The sequence below is a fragment of the Panthera onca genome, chromosome E2 (assembly GCF_046562875.1).
Source record: "Panthera onca isolate mPanOnc1 chromosome E2, mPanOnc1 haplotype 2, whole genome shotgun sequence".
NCBI lineage: Eukaryota > Metazoa > Chordata > Mammalia > Carnivora > Felidae > Panthera > Panthera onca.
Window position 1 is genome coordinate 18,721,672 of NC_138353.1, and position 22,967 is coordinate 18,744,638.

Below are 22,967 nucleotides of genomic sequence, written 5' to 3' on the forward strand. Positions count from 1 at the left end.
TAAAGTGGAGAAGAGAAAGCACTGAGACAAAGCACTGAGAGGATGTGAGTTCTCTACATACTCACTGGCTGGCTGGCTAACCTCAGGCAAATGAAATTCCTTAACTATTAGGGAATATTATAGAAATATTTCAGAAGGTTGTCATGAGGATTAAGTGTGACTATTTAACAGTACCCAACAGTGTAGAGCTACTTCCCTAGGCAATTGGTTCATCATACCCATTAGATGTAGATTTTAATCAGAGGGTAACAACTACCAGTTTCATGGTTTCATTATCTAGCCCTGTGTACAGATGAAAACTACCCAAATCACTCTAACAGTAATAATGCAAATATATATTTAATAGTTAATCTTTATATGACATAAACCCAAAAGAATGTTTTCAAGAATCCCAAAAACATAAACTTACTAGCTTCAGTTTACATGTCTAATTCAACCAAAGTTTCAAACTTTGCACAGAATTATCAGCTTAGTAAAACTGACCAAACTTTTCCCCTTACTTTACAACTCAGGGCAAATCTCTACCATCATAGAAACGTATTACCAGTATCACAGATAAATCACTGGTAGACATAGAAAACACTGATTAACAATTAAAATAAATTCATCAAATTTCAAAATAGGACATCTAACCACAAACTGCTATTAAATATTATTTTAACTTGTAAGAATCTGTATTTAGAGGTCTCAGACCTTTAACTATTTCAACAGAAAGGCTATTTTATTACTTTCAAAGTTAAATCAGGCCCATGAGCTATTGTCTCCAAAAGAATTTTATGACTTCTATTAACATATCTGCACTTACAAAAGAAATTTTTTAAGCCAGTGAAACATTTGACTCCAGTCAATTCACATAATTTCTCCAGTCAACATAATTATAAACCACAAACCCATTATCAGAATCAAGTTTTATGAGATTACTTGAATTCACGTACAGAAAATTCATAGTTCAGTATAGTAATTAGAGATGAAAACATCCAATCAATATCAGTATTATGTTCTCAAATTCTGGTGGGATAAATGATATCCAAAAACTTACTAGTTTCTGGTTACAGTTCAAGAACTAAAATAAGCATGTGATACAGAACTGCCACGTATTTTCAAAACTAACCTTGTCCCATATGAGCTCAGCTCCATCCCCCTTTTCTGCTAAATTAACTCTCAAAGTCTCAATGCTCTTTGAAAACAGACGTGCATAGCTCTTTACATCTAGAACCTGCTGGTCTTTCAGACCTAACTGGGGTTCATTTTGTTGATCTGATGCATTGGTTTCTTCTCCTAAGGGAAAAAAATATTAGAAATTTCACTATTAAACATCATGTGTTTGTTTTATTTAACAATTTAATTAATGCCTGACCAATGAGAAAATCAATGTGAAACAAATTCCATCAAAATAATTATCAGGATGCTACAAAGATTTGTACAAAAAAAAAAAGTGCTAATACCGAAATGGGAAAGCTGCAAGATGGTCCCAGAACCTCACTGGGTTATTGGGGAATTCAAAGAGATGTCCAGCACACAGCACTCAGTAAGTGGAAGCTATCAGAACCGTATTTGAATTTAGTCTGTGAAGTCAAATATTTGTTACTGTGGAGAAGTGCTCAAAACTGACACCCCAAATCTCCCGGGACTCTCTAAGTTTGTGTGCTGACCACTGCTGTATAATATAATTCAGGTAAGACAAGACACAATGTGTGGAAGAGGCGGTAGAATAAGGAAGTAGCCACTACTACAATGGTTTTTTTTCACATTTAAAATTACAAATGCATTAGTGGCGCCTGGGTGGCTCAATCGGTTAAGCTTTTGACTTCAGCTCAGGTCATGATCTCACAGTCTGTGAGTTCGAGCCCTGCATCGGGCTCTGTGCTGACAGCTCAGAGCCCGGAGCCTGCTTCAGATTCTGTGTCTCCCTCTCTCTCTACCCCTCCCCTGTTCATGCTCTGTTTCTCTGTCTCAAAAATAAATAAACATTAAAAAAATTTTTTTAAATTACAAATACACTAAATCTTTAAGAGACACACAAAGGTACAAAGATGTATGTGCATGTATACTTAGCACAACACCTTATTTCGGGGAAAATACAAAACAAAGGTTAACCAAGGGGCACTAGTTAAATAATACTGGAAAGAGCAAGTACGGATATATGAATAGTATGATTCAACTTGAGTAAAGTATGTACAAAAGTCCTCTTTGTTTCTGTGCACAGGGCTGAACTACAAAGACATTCCCTAAGTGTTAATAATGGCTATTTCCCTAGGTGATAAGATTTCCAGTCATCTCCCTTCATCATATGTTTCTAAACTGTTAGAATTTCTTACAATGAAATTCAAGGTATTTAAAGATTTCAGGTAAGAGAATTACCAATTTCGGCATCCCAGAGACTAAAATGAATTTCTTTTTTAAGTTTATTTATTTAAGTAATCTCTACACCTAACATGGGGCTTACACTCACAGTCCTGAGAGGTCAAGAGCCACATGCTCCTCTGACTGAGCCAGATAGGTGCCTCATAAAAGTCTTTACCTTGACTTTGTACTTCAGCCCAGTCCAACGGAACTGGAGGTTTCCTTTTCCGCCACAGTTTGTCCATTGTCAACAGATACCGGATATCATCTTTAAAAAGCTTAAAAATAAAACAAAATAAAATAAAATCTCATAAATCCTACAGCCCCTATGCTGATAAAATACAGCAGTATCATTGTTGATTACAAATATTACACCATAGAATATTCTGATTTAAGGTCATGCTCTATACTAACAGATCAACAATTTCCAAAAGATAAAAAAACCCACAAAACTTAAACCTTGTATAGAAAGAAATTTTTACACAGAACCTCCCTTTTGAAATAGTGAAAGCAGAAATTCTGAGGAAAACAGAGAAAGGGAACTCTGAACACTGCTCACTGCACCTGTCACCTCCCCTAGGCACACCTAAAGCCCCAAAGATCAATCAGAAGCAAAATCACACCAATCAAGGAGCTAAATAAACATGCACCAGCTCCACGAGAATTGAATAAAATCAATGAGCCTAGAGATACCAGTTAGTAATACCTCCAAGTTCATGGGTATACAGCAATAAAGCATAAACATTTTAAAAGTACTCAAAACCAGCTCTTAACCACCTATATGTAACATCTTGGAAACGTGGTCTGCTCCCACCCTCAAAGTTAAAAAATAAAACAATTACTATTTCAACCCGCCCCAGAAGCTCAAAAACAAAACAATCCTGTTTTGGGATAGTGCCTGTTTGGCACTATCCTGTAGAATTTCAGATGATTTTAGTATTTTTACTTTTTCCTCAGTTGCATTTCCTATTGTCAGTTGATTTAGTCAATACACTTATTGTGTCAGCTATTAATTTAAAATTGGCTTAATAAAAATATTCAGAACTAGTTCTATCAAAATATGTTCAATTCTATCAATATTTATTAAACATCCTTAAACCTTTAGAAAAGCAGCCAAATATACAAATAGAATACAGTTTAGAGCAAAAATCACATAGCTTTGAGTACTAGCAGGAACTTTGTTCTAGAAGAATCAATAAAGAGTTCAAGGAGATGGTAACATCTGAAATGGGTGCACACATAAGGAAATGAGAAGCACATTATTATTTGGGTAACAAATGTGGTTAGAGACATTTTGTAGAGGACCTTAAGCACTTGGCTGGAAAGCCTCCCAGGCAATGGTGAATTAGTGTGGTTTTCCAGGAACAAGCTCTATCCATGCCCTTTATCCAATTATTAAAGACTGGGAAGCCCTCAGAGTTCTGTACTAAACCATCTTCATGCTCTTTTCTCTTTCTATAGGCCTATGAATCCCAGTCTAAACCTCTCTGCTTGCCTTTAGAATCACCTGTCCTTTCTCTAATATTCCACAGGAATCTCAAAATTGATTCTATCACCTTCTCCTTTCCTCTAACCTCTACACAACACACCTGCTTCCCACCTTACCTATCTCAGAGAATGGCACCCTGTTCAGTAGGAACCCAGTTATCATTCCTGATTCTTCACTGTTCCTCACCTTAAACATCCTAAGTCCTATTCAACCTACTTTTCCTCCACGCTACACTGGGAATACAGATGGGCTGTACTTCAGATCTAGCATTGCACAATCCCAGAAGGCACCTTCCCATATAAGACTACAATAGGAATTATCAGGACCTAGAGGGCACAGCATACCCACTGTATTCTCATAGTAATCCTATAGACTACCTTTTAATGGATTCCCATTGTCTTGGTATAACATCCTTGTCATGACCTAGGAAGTCCTGCCTGATCTAGCCTCAGCTTATGTTTCCAGCCCTCTTCCCACTTTCCCCTTTAATGGGCACTGTTTCAGTTTTTCAACCTGAGGCTTTCTTTGTATACGTAGCATTCTTATCCCCCCCCCCCCCCCATTCTTTAAAGTCTTGGGTTGAAATATCACTTCCTCTGGAAAGCCTCTTTTGAACCTGCATACTAGGTCTAACAACATTAAATAATATGTACATTAAGTCTACTTAGTATCAAAGGGTTCCAATCCATCTGAACTTACTATCACAGCATTCTGAATATATTACTTGGTATATGTTTAACTTTCCCTTTGAACTATGAATTACCTAGAAAGAGTTGGCGCCCTATTTTCTCTCTTGTTCACCACTATATCTTCTGTCAGAGTGGTGACTTGCACACAGCAGATGCTTAGTTACCTACTAAACAGACTGGAGATATACTTCAGATTATGTTGGCATTCAACTGTTGCTCAAACTGGAAGGGAAATAGGTATACAGACACCAGTTTGGAAAATATTGTCACCATCTATAATAAAGTACATTTTAAGCACAATCAAAATCAAAATCCATTTTCCAAAGATAAGGCTGTAATGAAGAAATAAATGAAATAGGTTTAAGAGTCAACCAGGAGCACCTAGGTGGCTCAGTCAGTTAAGTATCCGACTCTTGGTTTCAGCTCAGATCATCTCACAGAAAATGAGAAACACATTTGGTGGAATGAACAGCAGGATGGAAGAAGCAGAGGAACAAATCAGTGACCTAAAAGACAGGTTACTGTCTTTTAGAAAAAAGAATTATACAAAATGAAAATAGACTTAGGGTACTGGGTGACTCCATGAAACATAATTAACATTTTATCCTACGAGTCCCAGAAGAAGAGGAGAGAAAAAGGGAGCAAAAAATGTATCTGAAGAAACAATAGTTCCCTAATCTAGGGAAGGAAACATATTCAGATCCAGGGAGGACACAGAACTCCCACCAAAATCAACAAAAGCAGATCCACACCAAAACATACTGTAATTAAATCAGCAAAATACAGTGATAAAGAAAAATTGTAAGACTAAGGCACAAGGAGAAGGAAAAGTAGAAGAATTAACCTTTACTCCAAGAGATACCTCTCAAACAGCAGAGGGGAAAAGAATTTGCATGAAGTGGGACATTCTCTTAACAGGTACATTTTGTCCAATGGTTTAAACCTGTTAATATATCCTTAAGGTCATCTGCTCAGTGTGGATGTTAAGCATATATCAGGCACTTTTAAGAAAAGCTGAGAAATCTTCAAGTATCTATTATGATAAACTTGCCGGGGAGTGAAGACAAAAGAAGTGAAAAGACTTTTAAAAACACAGACATGAAGACCTACCTGGGCTACAATTAGATAGAGCCAATTAAAAGTCTTCTAGATTTCTCCAGAAATATTCAGCAGGCAAATAATATATACTAATGAAGAGGGATTCAGCCAAGAACGAGAGGATTAGGAATTCAAGAGCAATTCAGTACATGTCAATCAAATTCCCAAGGGATTTGAGCAGGAAAAGGATATAAGACAAGAAACAGCAGGAATCAAAGGTCAGTTATAAGGAAAACTAGAAAGTTCAGTGAAAGTGAGGGAAGGAAAGACGACCAAGAGTGTGTAAGTGAGCCACCAATTTTAATTCCTATGGAGATACCGATTTAACATGAGAGCTAAAAATGTAAAGCCTGATTATCCTGATGACACCAGTCAACTTATTAAGACGTCATTAGGCATAAAAAGCATATTTCAATTTCATGTACTATTTTAAAACAGAATAAGTCTATCCATAATTATAAAGAAAGCAAATCGAACCTTGGTAAAAAGTTTAACTGGATCATATCCTGTTGATTTAGCCCATTCCTTAGTGGAAATACGTTTAATGTCACCATCTTCATTAGATGCTCTGGCTCTGGCTTCAGCTTCCATTGGTTCCCCTACAAAACAAACACTATTTCATTTTCAGCTGTAAATGTAAAACTAAGCTCTCATCTACCTTTGGGGAAAAAAGCCATTCACGGAAGTCACCTGCACATGACGCAATCTAAGTTCAAAGAGAAAGGACAACAATATGCTCATCAGCATCTTTTCCTACCTCAGTTTTTGAAGGCCACATATAGAAGAGTTCAAAGTATGGACTTGTAATCAGATTGAAAACAACTCTCAGCTCTATTTACTACCTTCATGAAATCTCTCTGCACCTTGTCTTCACTAGTAAAACAGGACTACTCACTCTTTAAAACAGTCTTTCAAAGATGAAATAATATGGGGTGCCTAAGTGACTCAGTTAAGCATCTGGCTCTTGATTTCAGTTCAGGTCATGATCTCTCAGTTGGTGGGTTCCATCCCTGTGTCGGGCTCTGCGTTGACAGGAGGGGTGCCTGTGTGGGATTCTCTCTTCCTTTGTCTCTTAAACACATAATATACTATCTAACACATAACAGCAATTATTTTTTTTCTCCTCTTATGCTATCAACATTAAGCTAGTAAAAGAAAGGTAGTGCTCACTAAATAAGAGAACATATCCTAATCTACTTACAGGAAGCTTCAGGGTCAGCTCTGTCAGGGGATACTTCTTGATCAGCATCTTCTTCCCCAAACAACTGGCTACAAAAAGAGCAGGAAATATTTATGTACAATAAAATATTATGAACAAATCTTTACTTTTCTTACTTCCCCCAAAACAACTAATTTAGAATATTCCAAATCTTTATACTCCATAAACTTAAAAGCATTAAAGCAACCTGTTTAGATAGCTTGCATCTATCTTGCAAGATAGCTTGCATTTCAACCGTAACACAAGGAAGGCTAAATTTTAGTAGACCTAGATGCATTCCTATCATCTTGGCACTGCAAATTCCTAGTTAAAATCATTGAGCAAGAGACAGATGAGCAGGGGCACCTATGTGGCTGGGTGGCTAACTGTCCAACCCCTGATTTTGGCTCAGGTCATGATCTCACAGTTCATGTGTTCAAGCCCTGCATCAGGCTCTGCGCTGACAGTGTGGAGCCTGCTTGGGATTCTGTCTCCCTCTCTCTTTCTCTGCCCCTCCCCCACTCGTGCTCTCTCTCTCTCCCTCTCAAAATTAAATAAATAAACAGAGAGATACAGGTGAGCAGCTTTTACATTCCAATTTGGATAACATTCTAAGGCCAGAATAATATTTGTGAAGTACACGTGCAGTTAGCTATACAAAAAACACTGTTACACACCTGCCACATGCTGGGTGATCTAGGAATCAGCAGGAATAAGCAAGGAGACATTTTTTTCGTGGTAGTATATATCTTTACTACTAACAGGCCTTAAGAAACAATAATACATTAGCAGAAATTCTTTTTTGTTAATTCAGTTACCCTATAAACTATTTAATAACATTTACAGGAATATAATGTTCCAACCTTTCCTCAAGTTCTTGGCTTATAAGAAAGGTATCTTTTTAAAGGAATCCTTTAAATAATTAAAAAAAAAAAAAAAAGCAGTCGTCTCAAAGTTCCTGATACACTTTACAAGAAAATGTCCACTTGTTCTCAAAGTCACTGTACCAATTTCCACCCCCACAATGGCATGTAAGAGTTCCTATCAATTTGCTTCTCTAAATTTAATGTTTTGCCAAACTACTTAGTGTAAAATGGTATCTTATTGTGATTTTATTCTTAACTTTCCAAGTTAGTCATAAAGGTGAACATATCTTCATTTGCTTATTTCCTATTTGGGTTTCCCTCGAAAAGTTCCCGTTCATATTATCTTGTCAGGTTGTCTTTTTCTTGCTCATTACAGGAATATATTATGCATCATAATTTTTAGTTGATTTTATGTTGCAAATATTTTCTCATATGTAATGTCTTTTCATAAGACATTTGATGAATTTGAATGAATCAATATTTTCTTTTGTGGTTGGCACTTTATGTGTCTTAAGAAATCGTTCATGAACTCTAAGGATAAAGATTTCCCCCTATATTAGAAAGATTTAGTTTTTCCTTTCACATCTAAATACCTTATCCATCTGGACTTGATTTTCATATATTATTTGAAGTAGAGAATGTATTTTCCACATTGATAATGAATTGTCCTTTCACTTAATCCCTTCTTTCATCTGGGATCTCCTATGCAACCTTGGTCATGAATTCTGCATTGTCCCAATGGTCTATTTTTCTATCTCTGCACCAGCAACACACTGTAACTTCCTTTTAGCTTTTATTAAACCTTGACATCTATTAGAACAAGTCACCTCAACTTACTTCAGGAATGTTTGTTTAGGCCTTACTCTTGACATAAATTTTACAATCAGCTGAATGAATTCTAATAAAAACTCTGATGAGATTTTAACTGGAATTGCATTTGAATCTATAGATCAACTTGGAGATCAAGGACACATTCTCTCCTTTTATTTTATACTTCCTTTTATGTGCCAGTACTAATCTTCCACACTGGGTCTTACAAATCTTAAGATTTATTCTCAGGTATTTCACGTTTTCTGATGCTTCACATTTAATTATCTTTAATATTTAATTATATGCTTTTATAGTGAGTTATCTACTTTTATATTTTCCAATGGCACGATACTGCATACAGACATGCCATCTTTTAGTTGGCCATGTTGCTAAACTGTCATTATTTCTAATAATTTGTCTATAGATTCTCTGGAGCTTTTCACTATACAGTATGTAAACTATACAGTATGTAAACAACAGTTTTGTTTCTTCTTTTCCCAATTCTTAATCCTCTATTTTCTTTTTGTTTTATTATGCTGGCTAGGAACTTCATTACAACACCAAATAAAAGCAGCAGTAATGGCATCCTCATGCCATCTCAGATTACAAAGGAGATGCTTTATAACTTTCATCATTAAAAATAATGCTTGTATGGGGCGCCTGGGTGGCTCAGTCAGGTAAGCATCCAACTTCAGCTCAGGTCATGGTTCATGGGATTGAGCCCTGTACTGGGCTCTGTGCTGACAGCTCAGAGCCTGAAGCCTGCTTTGGATTGTTTCTCCCTCTCCCTCCCTCTCTCTCTCTCTCTCTCTCTCTCTCTCTCTCAAAACTAAATAAACATTTAAAAAGTTAAAAAAAAAAAAATGCTTGTATTAAGCATATGAATGGTAAATAATGGAGGTTTCTGACTGGTGGGGGTGGGAGTGTGCAGATAAGCAAGGGGAGGAAGCTAGAATGATCCATATAGTAATGGACTAGAGTTTAGGGAGACACCAGTATGAATTCATGTTTACCTTAATATAGATAGATGGTTAGAAACAGAAATGTTTGTAAATTTGTGTGTATACATACAGATTAGTATAAAAAGATTTTTTTGCTCTGTTGGCTAAAAGGGCTTGAAAGAAACGACACGTAATAGCATGGCGAGCATTCAGATCTGACTTTCTAATGCCATTCTTCAATAAAAGGAAACCAGGGCTCCTTGGAGAAAGGCCTGATACTATGGCAGGAAATAGACATGATGAGCCTGGGGCATCTTCTAGTACCAGAAAGCAAGGAATTGCTCCCCAAACCCCACCACACATTGATGGCATATGTCTAAGAGCACAGTCAACAGAAAGAGCTCCCAATGGCCAAAGACAGAACAATCTGAGCAACAAAATACCCTACTGGATTATAACCTAAAGTATAAAATATATTCAAAGAGTCCACATCGATGTAAATGATTGAATAAATCAATAAACGGGTGAGAAGAGACAAACCTTCCAGGCAGAAGAACTCTAAATAACTTACATAGATACTCTGCCCTCAAGGAAGCAGAAAACAGCTCCCATTCTTTAGGTGTGGGCTGCATAGAGTGACTTCCTTCCAAAGTGCATGGCACAATATAGAAAGTGGGGGTGAAAGGGGCGCCTGGGTGGTTCAGTCGTTTAAGTGTCCGACTTAGGCTCAGGTCATGGTCTCATGGCCCGTGAGTTCTAGCCCTGCGTCGGGCTCTGTGTTGACAGCTCAGAGCCTGGATCCTGCTTTGGATTCTGTGTCTCCCTCTCTCTCTGCCCCTCCCCTGCTCGCACCCTCGCTCTCCTTCAAAAATAAACATTAAAAAAGTGAGAAACTTTACAGTGGAGAAACTAGACAAACACTACCTTAGCTAAGTGATCAAGCCCAACATTAACAGTCATAAATCTTGTCAATAACACATTCTTCACATGATGTGATGAAAATGGCAATTTAACTACCTCTGTGATTTCCCTCTCAACAGCTCAAAATAATAGTATCGTCATGAAAAAAAAAAATTTCAATAGTGGGGTATCCTACAAAATACCTGACCAGTACTCCTCCAGACCAGTCCTCCAGACTCTTCCTAATTTCTTTGGAGGTCACAGACAACAAGGAAAGCCTGAGAAACTGTCACAGTCAAAGGAGGCCTAAAGAGACATGACAGACATCTAATGGTAATGTGGTATCCTGGAACAGAAAAGGGACACTGGGTAAAAACGAAGGGCTCTCTAAATAAACTATGGACTTCAGTTAATAAAGATACCAGTAGTGGTTCCATAATTGTTACATATGTATCATAAGATGCTAACAGAGGAAACTGGGTGTGAGAACTCTGTTCTATCTTCTCAATTTTCCTGTAAATCTGAAACTGTTCTAAAAAGTCTGTTAAAAATAAAAAAAGTTTGCTGAATGAAGCTTACATTTTTTGTGAAATTTCATCATTATACCATTATATGCATACTCTTCTGAATGCATATACATTATACCGTAATCAAAAAATAAAGAAAATCAAACAAACTGTTTTAATTTTAACTAGGCTCCATGCCCCATGTGGGGCTTGAACTCACAACCTTGAGATTAAAAGTCACATTGCATGCTCCACCAACTGAGCCAGCAAGGCTCCCAGAAAACCAGTGTTTGCTGTAGGTTTGTAAAAGGCATCTTTTACCAGGTTGATAAAGTTTTCTTCATATTTTATTAAGAATTTTTGTCATGAGGGGCACCTGGCTGGCTCAGTTGGTGGAGTGTGCGACTCTTGATCTTGGGGTTGTAAAATTCCCACATTGGGTATAGAGAATACTTAAAATAAAGGATTAAAAATAAAATCTTAAAAAAACAAAACAAAACCCACAATTTTTGTCATGAAAGGGTATTTCCTGAATTTTGTCAAATGTTTTTTCTGCATCTATGAAGGCTACCCAGTTTCTCTTTATTTTCTTAATGAAGTGAATGATGTGTATTAAATTGTGGCTTGTATTCTTAGAATAAATACAACCTTGTCATGGTATACTTTTTGTTTTACACAATTCTAGATTTGTATGCAAGTATTTTGTATAGGATTTTTGCATCTATGTTTATGAATGAGAATGTCCTGAAATTTTCCTTTTATTCCATTATGGCCTTAACTGGTTTTGTTATCAAAGACATCAGAGTCCCATAATAAAAACTAAGAAGTACTGCACTTTTAAAAAATGTCTCTGGGACAGTTTACCTTATTAGAATGATATATTACTTGTAAATTCAGTGGAAATCACCTGTAAATTCATAAAGGTTTGTTGCATTACTAAGAATTAAAACGACTGATTAAACTCCCCTAAGACATAGTACAGTTCAGGCTTTCTATTTCTTTTTTAATTAATTTTTTGGGGTTTTTTAAAGTTTTTTAAAATGAATTTATCCAGATCATTAAAATTTTCAGTATACTGGCATGGTATTTTTATTATCATCCTTTTGTTCTTTACTATCATTTAAATCTATGCTGAGATTACATTCTCCATTTAGTTATTCATCTTTCCTCTCCTTTTCATGATGAACTCGATAAAGTATTTTTTCCCTCTTATCTCAATTATATCCTTCCTGCTAATTTCTTTGGAGTTTATCCTGTCTTTCTAAGTTGGATCCTTAGCACGTTAACGTTCATCTTTCTTCAAGTGTGTAAGCCTAGAACTTTTCTTCCAGCTGCCATATTTGATGCATCCAACTTTCACATATATTACTTTCGTTACCAATAAAAAGTATTTTTAATTTCCATTAGTTTTTAACCAATGAATTAAAAACAGGCATGCAATGTTGACTGAATTTAATCTACCGAATATCTCCACCATATTTAAAAGAATATTCATCTAGGGGTGCCTGGGTAGAACAGTCAGTTAGGCGTCTGACTCTTGTGCGTCTGACCTTCGGCTCAGGTCACGACCTCACAGTTCATGAGTTTGAGCCCCCATATTGGACTCTATGCTACAGCACAGAGCCTGCTTAGGATTCTCTCCTTCCCTCTCTCTCTGCTTCTCTCCAGCTTGTGCTCTCTCTCTCTCTCTCTCTCAAAATAAATAAATAAACTCTTTAAAATAAATAAGTAAATAAAAGAATATTCATCATAATCTCTCCAAGAGATTTAAATAAAAACAGCCCCATTTCCTATCATCAGTACTGAAAATATACCCAGAAATATATATACTCTTACTTGAACAAATACTTTGCCCAAACGATGCAATGAATAGGTTCTGAAGGTGTGTTACGAATTGTACAGCCAGGAAAAGTTCTCTGGGTAGGTTTGGGATGACACTCATAACACTCAGTTACACCCTGCAAAATCAGGATATGAGAAGAACATTTATCCCATGATGGTGGTTTTCCAACACTATCGAGTAATATCATCATAAACATTCATTCATCTACATTCCAACTGTATTTTGTACTGTCAAGGAAATTTTAAAATATTAGTGACTCCAAAATTCTTACTTTACAGATGAGGAACTATAACAAATATGAACTGAATCAATCACAGTCACAGCTAAGTCTAAGCCAGGATTTCTCTGACTCCTGGACCAGTGAACACCACTTACAACAAGCCAAAGGAAATTACTGTACCTGAATAGCAAACACAAGAAGTTTACCTTAATCACATTAAACAAAAGAAAAATTACTAGATAGACAAACAACAGCTTTCTAACCAATTATCTGCCAAAGGTGTGGACCTCCATTATTTAAGTATTACCCATTATATTCGTGTTACTTGTAATTTCCTAAAAACTAAGCAAATTAAAAGTATTAATTTCAAGAACTACCTAGATACACAGAAAATTCGTGGCTATTACCAAACCAATACTCTTCATTTTGTTGATTTAGGCTTACATCTTTTTTTTTTTTTTTCCATTTTATTTTTTAAATTTTAGTTAGTTAACATACAGTGCAATACTGGTTTCAGGAAGAATTCAGTTAAGCTTACATTTTAACTTGCACCATAAGGAATCCTTGGAAGAAGTCTATGGTACATAAGACAATTTTTCAAAACCATCAGATGAATATTCCTCAATTGAGCAATCCTCAACCTCAGTCTTAATACATACTAATATCTTAAGATCATGTTAATAAGCAATGTCTTTACAATAATGGTTAAAGAACCAAAACTTGAGGGGAGCCTGGGTGGATCAATCTAACTTCAGCTCAGGTCATGACCTCACAGTTCCTGACTTGGAGCCCCACATCAGGCTTTCTGCTGTCAACACAGAGCCCACTCAGATCCTCTCTCTGTCCCTTCCCCACTGGCTCATGCATGCACTTTCTCTCTCTCAACAAGAAACCTAAAAAAGAACCCCAACTGGCAAATAGTGTTTTAACATAAATGGCAGCAGATACCATTTCTGGTGTCCTTTGAATAAGCTTTCTTGGGGGCAGCCATTCCTTAAATCACAGTAGAAAACAAGAGAACTACTGCTTTGACCTATGAATAGATCCTGAAGGAATCCACTGACTTAACTAAAATTTAACACACACTAACATTTACAAGAGTCTTTGTAGAATGATACTAAATAAGCTTCCAAGAATAGTATTTATCAGCTGAAACAAATGAAGCAGAGCCACAATTTTCAACATGGGTAAACTGCCAAATAATGGACAAAAATAGCAAATTTTAAGTCAAGTATAATTCCTTTTGGTTTCAAAACCTGCAAAATGATTCTTCAAATGTATCTATGTTTAATTTCCTTGAAAGAACTAGAAAACAAAAACAAACAAAAAACAACAACAAACCACAATGCTGCATTTTATAAACTGGGTTTGAGTGCACAGGTATTTATTTACTCTATTATTCTCTAGTTTTATCTAAACATTTGAAATATTTCACAAAGACACCAAAATTTTTCAAAGTACTCTTCAGATCTATGAACCTAGACTTTAGATAAAAAATAACTTTGCAGAAGGCAGTTTCATCATATATCAACTACAGCATGACATGTAGCCTCAGCTACAAAGAATTTTAAAAGGCAATTTTATTATGTTTACCAGTCTAATAATTTTAATATACAAGCTACAGAAACAAAGTAGCACAGAGCTTAAAAAAAAAAAAATCTCTGCTTATAATACTCTTTATTACTTGACACAGTATCTAGTTTTATCAGAGTACAAAAATCCCTACATCTTGGGTACTAACCAGCCCATATCATCTAAACCCAAAGTTTACTTCTTCCCTCCATAAGATCACAAATATTTGGGAAGTAAAAAAAATTTATTTTACCTTTTTGATGGTAGTTACTTGCCCAAGATAACCAGCAGTTCCACTCTCAATAAGAGGAACATCAGCTGCCAGGCACATCCTATTAACATGGTTGCGAGCAGCTGGAAGAAAAACACTAGTTAGCAGGAGGTGATGGGGGGAAAAATCAGTTACCTTTAATTAGGATGACATTTACCCAAACTAATTTTTTTTATTTTTATATGCAATTTTCTTATAGCTATGACCAGGGTAATACAACTGTTACATAAGAGACATTCGCTAGCAAAATTCCAAATACAAGGAATTTATATGACAAATTTACTCCAAGAAAAAGCACCCTTACTATACTTTTTAAATTCCAAAGTGTCACCTTTCTGTTCTATAGCTGTGCCTCCTCTATTAATCTTGGCTAAAATATTGTCTCAATGAGTTCTGAGTCCTTAACTTACTATTATTCTAATAAAATTATCAGGTAACACATGGCAATGAATGAAGAATGTGGAATATCAACTTGGAACTATAAAGGCAGTTTAAGGCAAGGGGAGTAAAGAGGAGTCTAGTAAGTCATCCTGACCCTTTCTCTGCTTTGTGTTTTTTCTTTGGTATTTCTGGCTCAAAATTGTTACAAACCACTCCACGGGTGTTGTTTTACATGTGGAACAATGACTGGCTATACAATACTTGATTATAAGAAACATCACCCCCTACTGTGAAAAGCTTAAATGGTTCAAAATGTGTACATCTAAATAGAATCCAGGCTGATATTTTATGGCACCAGCCATATCGAAAATAATTCAAGATCCATGGCATCTATGCTAACTTTGACAACCTGTTGCCACATTCTCAAAACCATGGTTTTAGGGCCCTGATTGCACTTTAGAATCACGTAGGAAATTGAAAAATTATGATATTCAGAGTCTGATTTAATTGGTCTTGGTGGGATGTAGGCATTGATATTTCGTCTCCATATATATGAAGGAAGTCACACTGTGCTTCAGTGATGGAATACTCTGAAACAAGCACACACCCACATACCAAATGTACTCACCCTCTTTAGCGTTTTAACAACTTCTATCTTCACACCTTTTGGTAGAATAGCAGAGTATATGATAGCTAAATTCCTGCCTGTTCTAGTTAAAATTACAACCAACTGGTAAACTTTAAACCTAACCTTACTTCTCTCTGGATTCGAACTACTGAGGAAATATTTAAAATACTAAAAAGTATAAACAGCCTTGTTATAGGGGAAGGAAAATACTTAGAAATTAAATGTATTAAAAATAATCTCACCTCTGTTATCCAAAGCATTCATAACCAATATAAACTGTCGAAAAAATTCCACATTATAGTCAGGGCTACAAAACAAAATAAAACAAATGTCACCAAAACAACTGGCCTTACACATGATCTTCACGTATAATACAGGGTCCTAAAAAGCGTATTAAAGTAATGGTGCAAAAATAACTGATATTAGGGAGGGGTCTCTATTATACATTTGATTTTTTCCAAATACCATAAGCAGATTTTAACGAAATTACTTCCCACCAATCCCTGTGAGTGACTAGACACCCTTTCTGGCCAGCTACCCAGGGCTCAAGAGCAGGATCTCAAACTGGCAGAAAGATGGCATGGCTTCACAGGTCCCATAGGCCCTCTCTGGGCAGCCTGGGAACATACAAAGAACACATTCCCAGGATATGCCTGGCCTCTGGCTTCACCTCACATGGTCAGGATCAGGCAGGGTTCAGGCCTCTAGGGTTCCCACTTTTAGCAGCACTGGGAAAGCAATACGGGTAAGAGAGTTATAGGGCTATGCAAAGGCTTGCAGAGCAAACAACCAGAGAATTAAAAAGGTGGAGATACACATTTCCGGAGAAAGTGTAAGACTTTCTCTAATTCCAGACCTCAAATGAGAAGTTATTATTATTTTTTTTTTAATTTTTTTTTTTAACGTTTATTTATTTTTGGGACAGAGAGAGACAGAGCATGAACGGGGGAGGGGCAGAGAGAGAGGGAGACACAGAATCGGAAGCAGGCTCCAGGCTCTGAGCCATCAGCCCAGAGCCCGACGCGGGGCTCGAACTCATGAACCGCGAGATCGTGACCTGAGCCGAAGTCGGACGCTCAACCGACTGAGCCACCCAGGCGCCCCAGAAGTTATTATTTTTAATACCATTTACTTGTAAGCTAGACAACAGCTATACATAAAGGATAATTTAGATCCAGGATTCCTATGCCCCAACACTTCCATAGTTATATATTCACGGAGAGCAGAGAATATTTATGTACTGTGAAAACTAGGACCCCTTCACAATTCCTAGTGTTATATTATAGAAGTCACAGCCAAAATAAATATTTTGGGAAGCAACCTTTGAAATTGAAGAAGACCACAGATGAAATCAATCAGAATGAGAGCAATATACTTAGAAAAGTCTGGACCATTATATAAGGATTTTTCATAGTTTACTATATCTTTATTTAAAACAAAAATAAAGGCCCTTTATAAGTTTCTCATTAAAAAGTAACTCATTTAAAAAACTCTCATTAAAAAGTAACTCATTTAAAAAACTCTCTTTAAAAAGTAACTCATTTAAAAAACTCTCTTTAAAAAGTAACTCGTTTAAAGTACTAAAATATCTTACCTCTTATCTAACTCCCTGAAATGATATAAACTTAAAAAACACAACTTATGTGAGTACAAGCTACCACATTTTTCCTAGAAAAATTTTTTTACAAAATTATTATTTAAATTTCAGTTAGTTAACATTCAGTGTTATACTAGCTATTTAGTGACTCAACACTTACATACAATACCAGGCGCTCATCATAAGTGCCCTCCTTAATAATACCCTTCATCTATTTAACCCACCCCCACTCCACCCCCTGCACCTTCCCTCTGATAACCATCAGTTTGTTCTTTATAGTTAAGATTAAAAAAAAAAAAAAAAAATTCTTAAAGAGCAGAATGACCTCAAGCTCATGTAGCTAATAAAAATACCATATACTTTGAAAGTTTAACTCACAACAAACTCAATTCTGCAACATAATAATTAGAACATACTTCATGATGCTGTCATGGTAGGCTATGATATTAGCTTTCGGGTAAAACTGCAGTACACTTTCTTTAGCAACCTGGAAAAACAAACAACACTCAATTACTAACTTGATTGCTACAACATTTCTCTCTGCATTTCAAATTTATTTATGGCAAACAATACTGTTATTTCACCTACTTACATAATATCTTATATTAAATATAAACATATAAATTTAATCTTATATTATAAACTAAAGGAATATAAAAATGTGACAAAATTTCATTAACATTAAGCTATACACATTTTAATAAAAATAACAGGAGAGCCGGCCCTTTCCCATATATACATCTACATGAATGGTAAACTTCAGCAAAAATATAAAATGCAGTAACTAGGTGTTAACCCATTCATTCATTCAACAAGTATTTAGTATCTTCTATTTACCAGGATCTGTATGAAGCATTTGGTAAGCCAAAGGGACACTAATCAATGTAGATAAACAAAATTACAAACAATGACAAATGATACACAGAAAAAGTAGAAGTTGTGGGGTGCCTGGCTGGCTCTGTTGCAAGGAATAACATGCAACTCTTGATCTCGGGTTGTGAGTGCAAGCCCCACGTTAGATGTAGCAATTACTTAAATATATTCAAAGAATCTTAAAAAAAAAAAAAAAAAAGAGTAGAAGTTGTAAGAGGAAGGTCTTAGTCTAAGAGGTTTATTCAGAGCATATCACGAGAGAAGGAAGCCAAAATTTGAAAACTGAAAAGGAGATAAGAGTGGGAGTTTGCCAAAAGCGTTGGGAGAAAAATCAAAGCAAAAAGATGTTTTAAGACCTTGAGTCAAGATGGAACATTCAAGGAACTAAAGAAAGATCAAGGTGGCTAGAACCTCAGGGAGGTTGTCTTTTTCTAAAAGGGACAAGAGCATGGGCTGTAGGTTCTCTAGCCCTCAAATACAGGAGCAGCCAATCTGCAGGAACACAGAACAAAGCTCATCCTAAGCAAACAATCAGAAATTTAAATATGAAGGGGACACCGTTAACACGACTGAGGACAGCATAGCCTTAGAGGATCAAAACGGGAGGACGTACTCTTAAGTGCCGTCCCCTATATTCTCCCTCCCACTGAAGAGTCCCAGTTAATCTGATACCATAAAGAGAAGATCCATCAAAGTGCACAAATATAAATGAACAGAAATGGTATAAGAAAAGTAAAGTTACCTGGGCCTTTGATCTTCCAACATGTTTCTTTTGAAACAAAAACTGCCTGTTGAGGTTGCTGACGTCGATAGTATCCAGATCAATCTACAAGTGCATAAACTCCAGATAAATCACAAATTTTCTGGTATGTGTGAGCAATATCACTATCCTCAGCACCCATAACCCAAAACTTTTGCTATTTGCTACATTAGCAGAGGAAATGCTTTCCCCAGTAATACCAAAATTGTTAAACTGATAAAAATACTTTAACACATATGAAAAAAAAAAAATCAAGATTTAATTTCAGAGATAACTTTCTCAAAAATATTTTAGAAAGGATGCATTTTTTTAACCATCTTGGCAAATGTTTGGAAATTCCTTAGATGGCATAAAATCATAATGGGTTTATTAAAATAAATATAATTCATTTCTTTAATTACTCTTTCAAATCAAATAAATCAGATTTAACTGTGACCCGTTTTTCTTAAATGACACTTAGCAGATTTACTGAGTTTTTGTTGCTTTAGTTCAAAAGTCTTCCCCCACACACAACTCCATTTACAATTCTCACCTAAGGGCTCTGAAAGGAAACATCCACACAAGGTTGAAAAAAGTGTCACATTTTAACTTTTATCTAATTGCTGCTTAAAAATAAACACAAGAGGGGTGCCTGGGTGGCTCAGTGGGTTGGGTGTCTGACTTTGGTTCAGGTCATGATCTCACAGTTCCTGAGTTCAGTCCCACATCCAGCCCCACACTGAGCCCCACATCAAACCCCACATCAAGCTGGCTGTTGTCAGCAGGGTGCAGGCTCTGGATCCTCTGACCCCTTCTCCCTTGGTCCCTCCCGCTCTTGTTGTCTCTCAAAAGCAATAAATAAATAAATAAATAAATAAATAAATAAATAAGGGAAGAAAATAAGAATGACTAAAGACTTTCTATAAATTTATATTAAGAGTCATCAAACATTCTAATTGTGAAACATCTTAACAGCTTTGGTTATAATTTCTGAAAATCATCATATATAACCATCTAAACATTTTCTATTTGTACTTTCTAAATTTATTATAAAAATTAAATCAAATAGGGGCACCTGGGTGGCTGAGTTAAGCGCCACTGCCCACTTGGCCTCACTCAGGTCATGATCTCATGGTTTGTAAGTTCAAGCCCCAAGTCCAGCTCTGCGCTGACCACTCAAGAGCCTGGAGCCCGCTTTGGAATTCTGTCTCTCCCTCTCTCTCTGCTCCTCTCCCGCTCACACTCCCTCTCTCCCTCTCAAAAATAATAAACATTAAATTTTGTGATTAAATTAAATAGAAAAGGATCAGCATTTATTGTTCAGGTGCCCAATTCACTGTCTTGTCTGTTGCAAGACAGTTCCTTTAATTTTTTTAATGTTTATTTATTTTTGGGATAAAGAGAGCGCGCGTGGGGGGGGGGGGGAGGGGCAGACAGAGAAGGAGAGAGAATAGGAAGCAGGCTCCAGGCTCCCAGGGCTCAGCACAGAGAGACCCACCCGGGGCTCAAACCCACGGAGTTGGGAAATCATGACCTGAGCCCAAGTCACATGCCCAACAGAGTGAGCCACCCAGGCGCCCCACAAAACGGTTCTTTTAAACATGCAGCAATAGGTAGCAGCTGAAGCACAATCATATTTGGATTTGTGGTACAGAACTGGATGGGAAGAATAACTTTGTAACAGCCAAAGGAAAGATGTGTAAATTCTTCCCCCGCCCCTCATTTCATAGTTCAGTCTGCCATATTTACTTTTTTTCCATTCCGTGTTTCCACTACACTTTAAGACACTTTAAGCTGACATCCAAGCTCCACGTAACATCGCCAATCTCTAAAAAGTTTACATTAATAAAAATAATTTAAAATTACAGCCAAAAATAAAAATAAAATTACAGCCACTGTACATCAATGCAAAAGTTAAAATCCTAGTATCTTCAGTGATACAAGCTAACGTATCTATGAAGATAACAATGACAGTCACACAGACTGCACCCAGAACAGAGGGGTGAGAGCCCCAAAGGAGTCCTGCCACTTGCTTCCTGATTCAAGGTAATTTACTAAAACCCTTCTAGATCTCACTTTTCGTCTCATCTGTTTAAAATAAAAAAGTGGGGGGCGGGGATGAAAACTGCGTCTGCAACCTTACGGCGGTAGCGCAGATTAGATGCGTTAATGCAAATTACCCGCTCAGAACATCGCCGGTCTCGGGACAAGCGCTCAGTATGTATTGGCTCCTATTACTGCCACCCTCTGCTCTGGACCAGTATTTGAGTTAAGGGAGACCTCCCAACTGAACAGTCACAACCTCCACGAGACACTGAAACAATCACCTCCTGCCTCCCCTTAAAGCTGAGGAACTGCCCTGAAGCGAAAAGACACGAGACCTCCTCCACAGCCTAGAGCCGCCACAAATTCGCGCTGCCAAGGAGGCAGGGGCGGCCGCACCGCGAGACGCCAGGAAGACCCCGGCCCGCGGCCTCTGTGGCGTCCCGAGCCGGCCAGGCGTGCAGCGAGGCCCGCTCTGGCCCCGCCGAGCAGCGCCCTCTCTGCAGGCAGCCACGACCCCGGGGTTTCCAGGCCTGCTGCCGCCCCGCCCCCTCCAACTCTGGTCCCGACCTCCGGAGCCCGAGCCCCCCGGCCCCGGCAACACGGCCCGCCATTCAGCCCGCGCGCACTCCTGGCCCTCACCAGGTCGATGTGGGAGAAGCCAGTGAGCACGAGGTTCTTGAGAAGCTCGCAGCCGATGCCGCCCGCTCCCACCACCAGCACCCGGCCCCCGGCCACGGCCTCGGCCAGCTCCCGGGGCAGTCCCCGCGACAGTGCCATGGCGGGACGACCACGAGCCGCGGCGGAGGCGGAGGCGCGAGAAATGAGCCGCGGCCGGAAGCAGGTGGGGGAAGGGCGACCCAGCTTCCGTTCATGCGCAGTGCGGCCGTCATTTGGCGCCGAGCGGGCGACGCCCGGGACCTGTGGAGCGCACCGCTTAGGTCAAGGCTCTGCTTTGCGCCAGGTCTCTCTCTCTCTCCCTCTCGCACCTGCAGTGATGCTCCAGCCGGGTCGTGTTTTCACAGACGCGCGCGGAACCGCTATCCGGCTTAAGAAACCTACGGGCCACCTTTTGGCCTGGGGTTTGAATTCCCAGCCAAGGCTTACTTACAGGTTAAAAAATAGATGCCCCTGTATGTAAGGAGCTCTTACACATTAACAAGAAAGCAAGTGTCCTTTAAACAGCAAATACAGGTCAAGAATGTGAACAGGCACTCACAAAGAAGATGAACAGTATGATCAATAAACGTATTAAAATTTAATCAAAGAGGGGCGCCTGGGTGGCGCAGTCGGTTGGGCGTCCGACTTCAGCCAGGTCACGATCTCGCACTCCGTGAGTTCGAGCCCCGCGTCAGGCTCTGGGCTGATGGCTCAGAGCCTGGAGCCTGTTTCTGATTCTGTGTCTCCCTCTCTCTCTGCCCCTCCCCCGTTCATGCTCTGTCTCTCTCTGTCCCAAAAATAAATAAATGTTGAAAAAAAAAAATTTAATCAAAGAAACGCAAAGCGGTGTTTAGATCATTTTCACCTATTAATCCGGAAAAAGAAAAAGTGTAACTCTCTATTGTCAAGGAATAGGAAAACAAGCACTCCCGTTACTATAGTTATGGATTGTAAAGCAAAGCTTTTCTAGAGGGTGTTAACAAAATAAACTGAGGTGTATTAAAAATTTTGTTGGGGCACCCACTTGGCTCACTTGGTTAAGGCTACGACTCCTGGCTTAGGTCATGATCTGGTGGTGGGATACAGCCCCGTAGGCAAGTCTGCGCTGAGCCTGGAGCCTGCTTGGGACACCGTCTCTCTGTCTCCGTCTCTCTCTCAAACTCTCTCAAAATAAATAAATAATCATTTTTTTCTTTTTTCTTAAATTTTATTATTTTTTTAATGTTTATTCAATTTTGAGAGAGAGAGAGAAAGACAAAAGCACTAGTGGAGGGAGGTGAGGGCACGGAGAGAGAGGGAG

The 22,967-nt window shown here is 38.0% G+C and overlaps 1 protein-coding gene across 2 annotated transcripts in view; it reads right to left on the reverse strand.

Annotated features, from left to right (window-relative positions):
- The window catches only part of UBA2 (ubiquitin like modifier activating enzyme 2), a 40,201-nt gene extending 18,347 nt beyond the window's left edge, over positions 1-21,854 (reverse strand). For both annotated transcript variants that reach the window (XM_060650950.2, XM_078438523.1), the window contains exons 1-10: positions 21,650-21,854; positions 18,968-19,051; positions 17,769-17,839; positions 15,998-16,062; positions 14,729-14,829; positions 12,677-12,798; positions 6,821-6,888; positions 6,097-6,218; positions 2,522-2,621; positions 1,112-1,278 (exon numbers count right to left, since the gene is read on the reverse strand). In XM_060650950.2, coding sequence (XP_060506933.1) covers positions 1,112-1,278; positions 2,522-2,621; positions 6,097-6,218; positions 6,821-6,888; positions 12,677-12,798; positions 14,729-14,829; positions 15,998-16,062; positions 17,769-17,839; positions 18,968-19,051; positions 21,650-21,787 — 1,038 coding nt within the window. In that variant the 5' untranslated portion in view covers positions 21,788-21,854. The remainder of the gene's footprint in view (positions 1-1,111; positions 1,279-2,521; positions 2,622-6,096; positions 6,219-6,820; positions 6,889-12,676; positions 12,799-14,728; positions 14,830-15,997; positions 16,063-17,768; positions 17,840-18,967; positions 19,052-21,649) is intronic.
- Between the last annotated feature and the right edge of the window lie 1,113 nt (positions 21,855-22,967).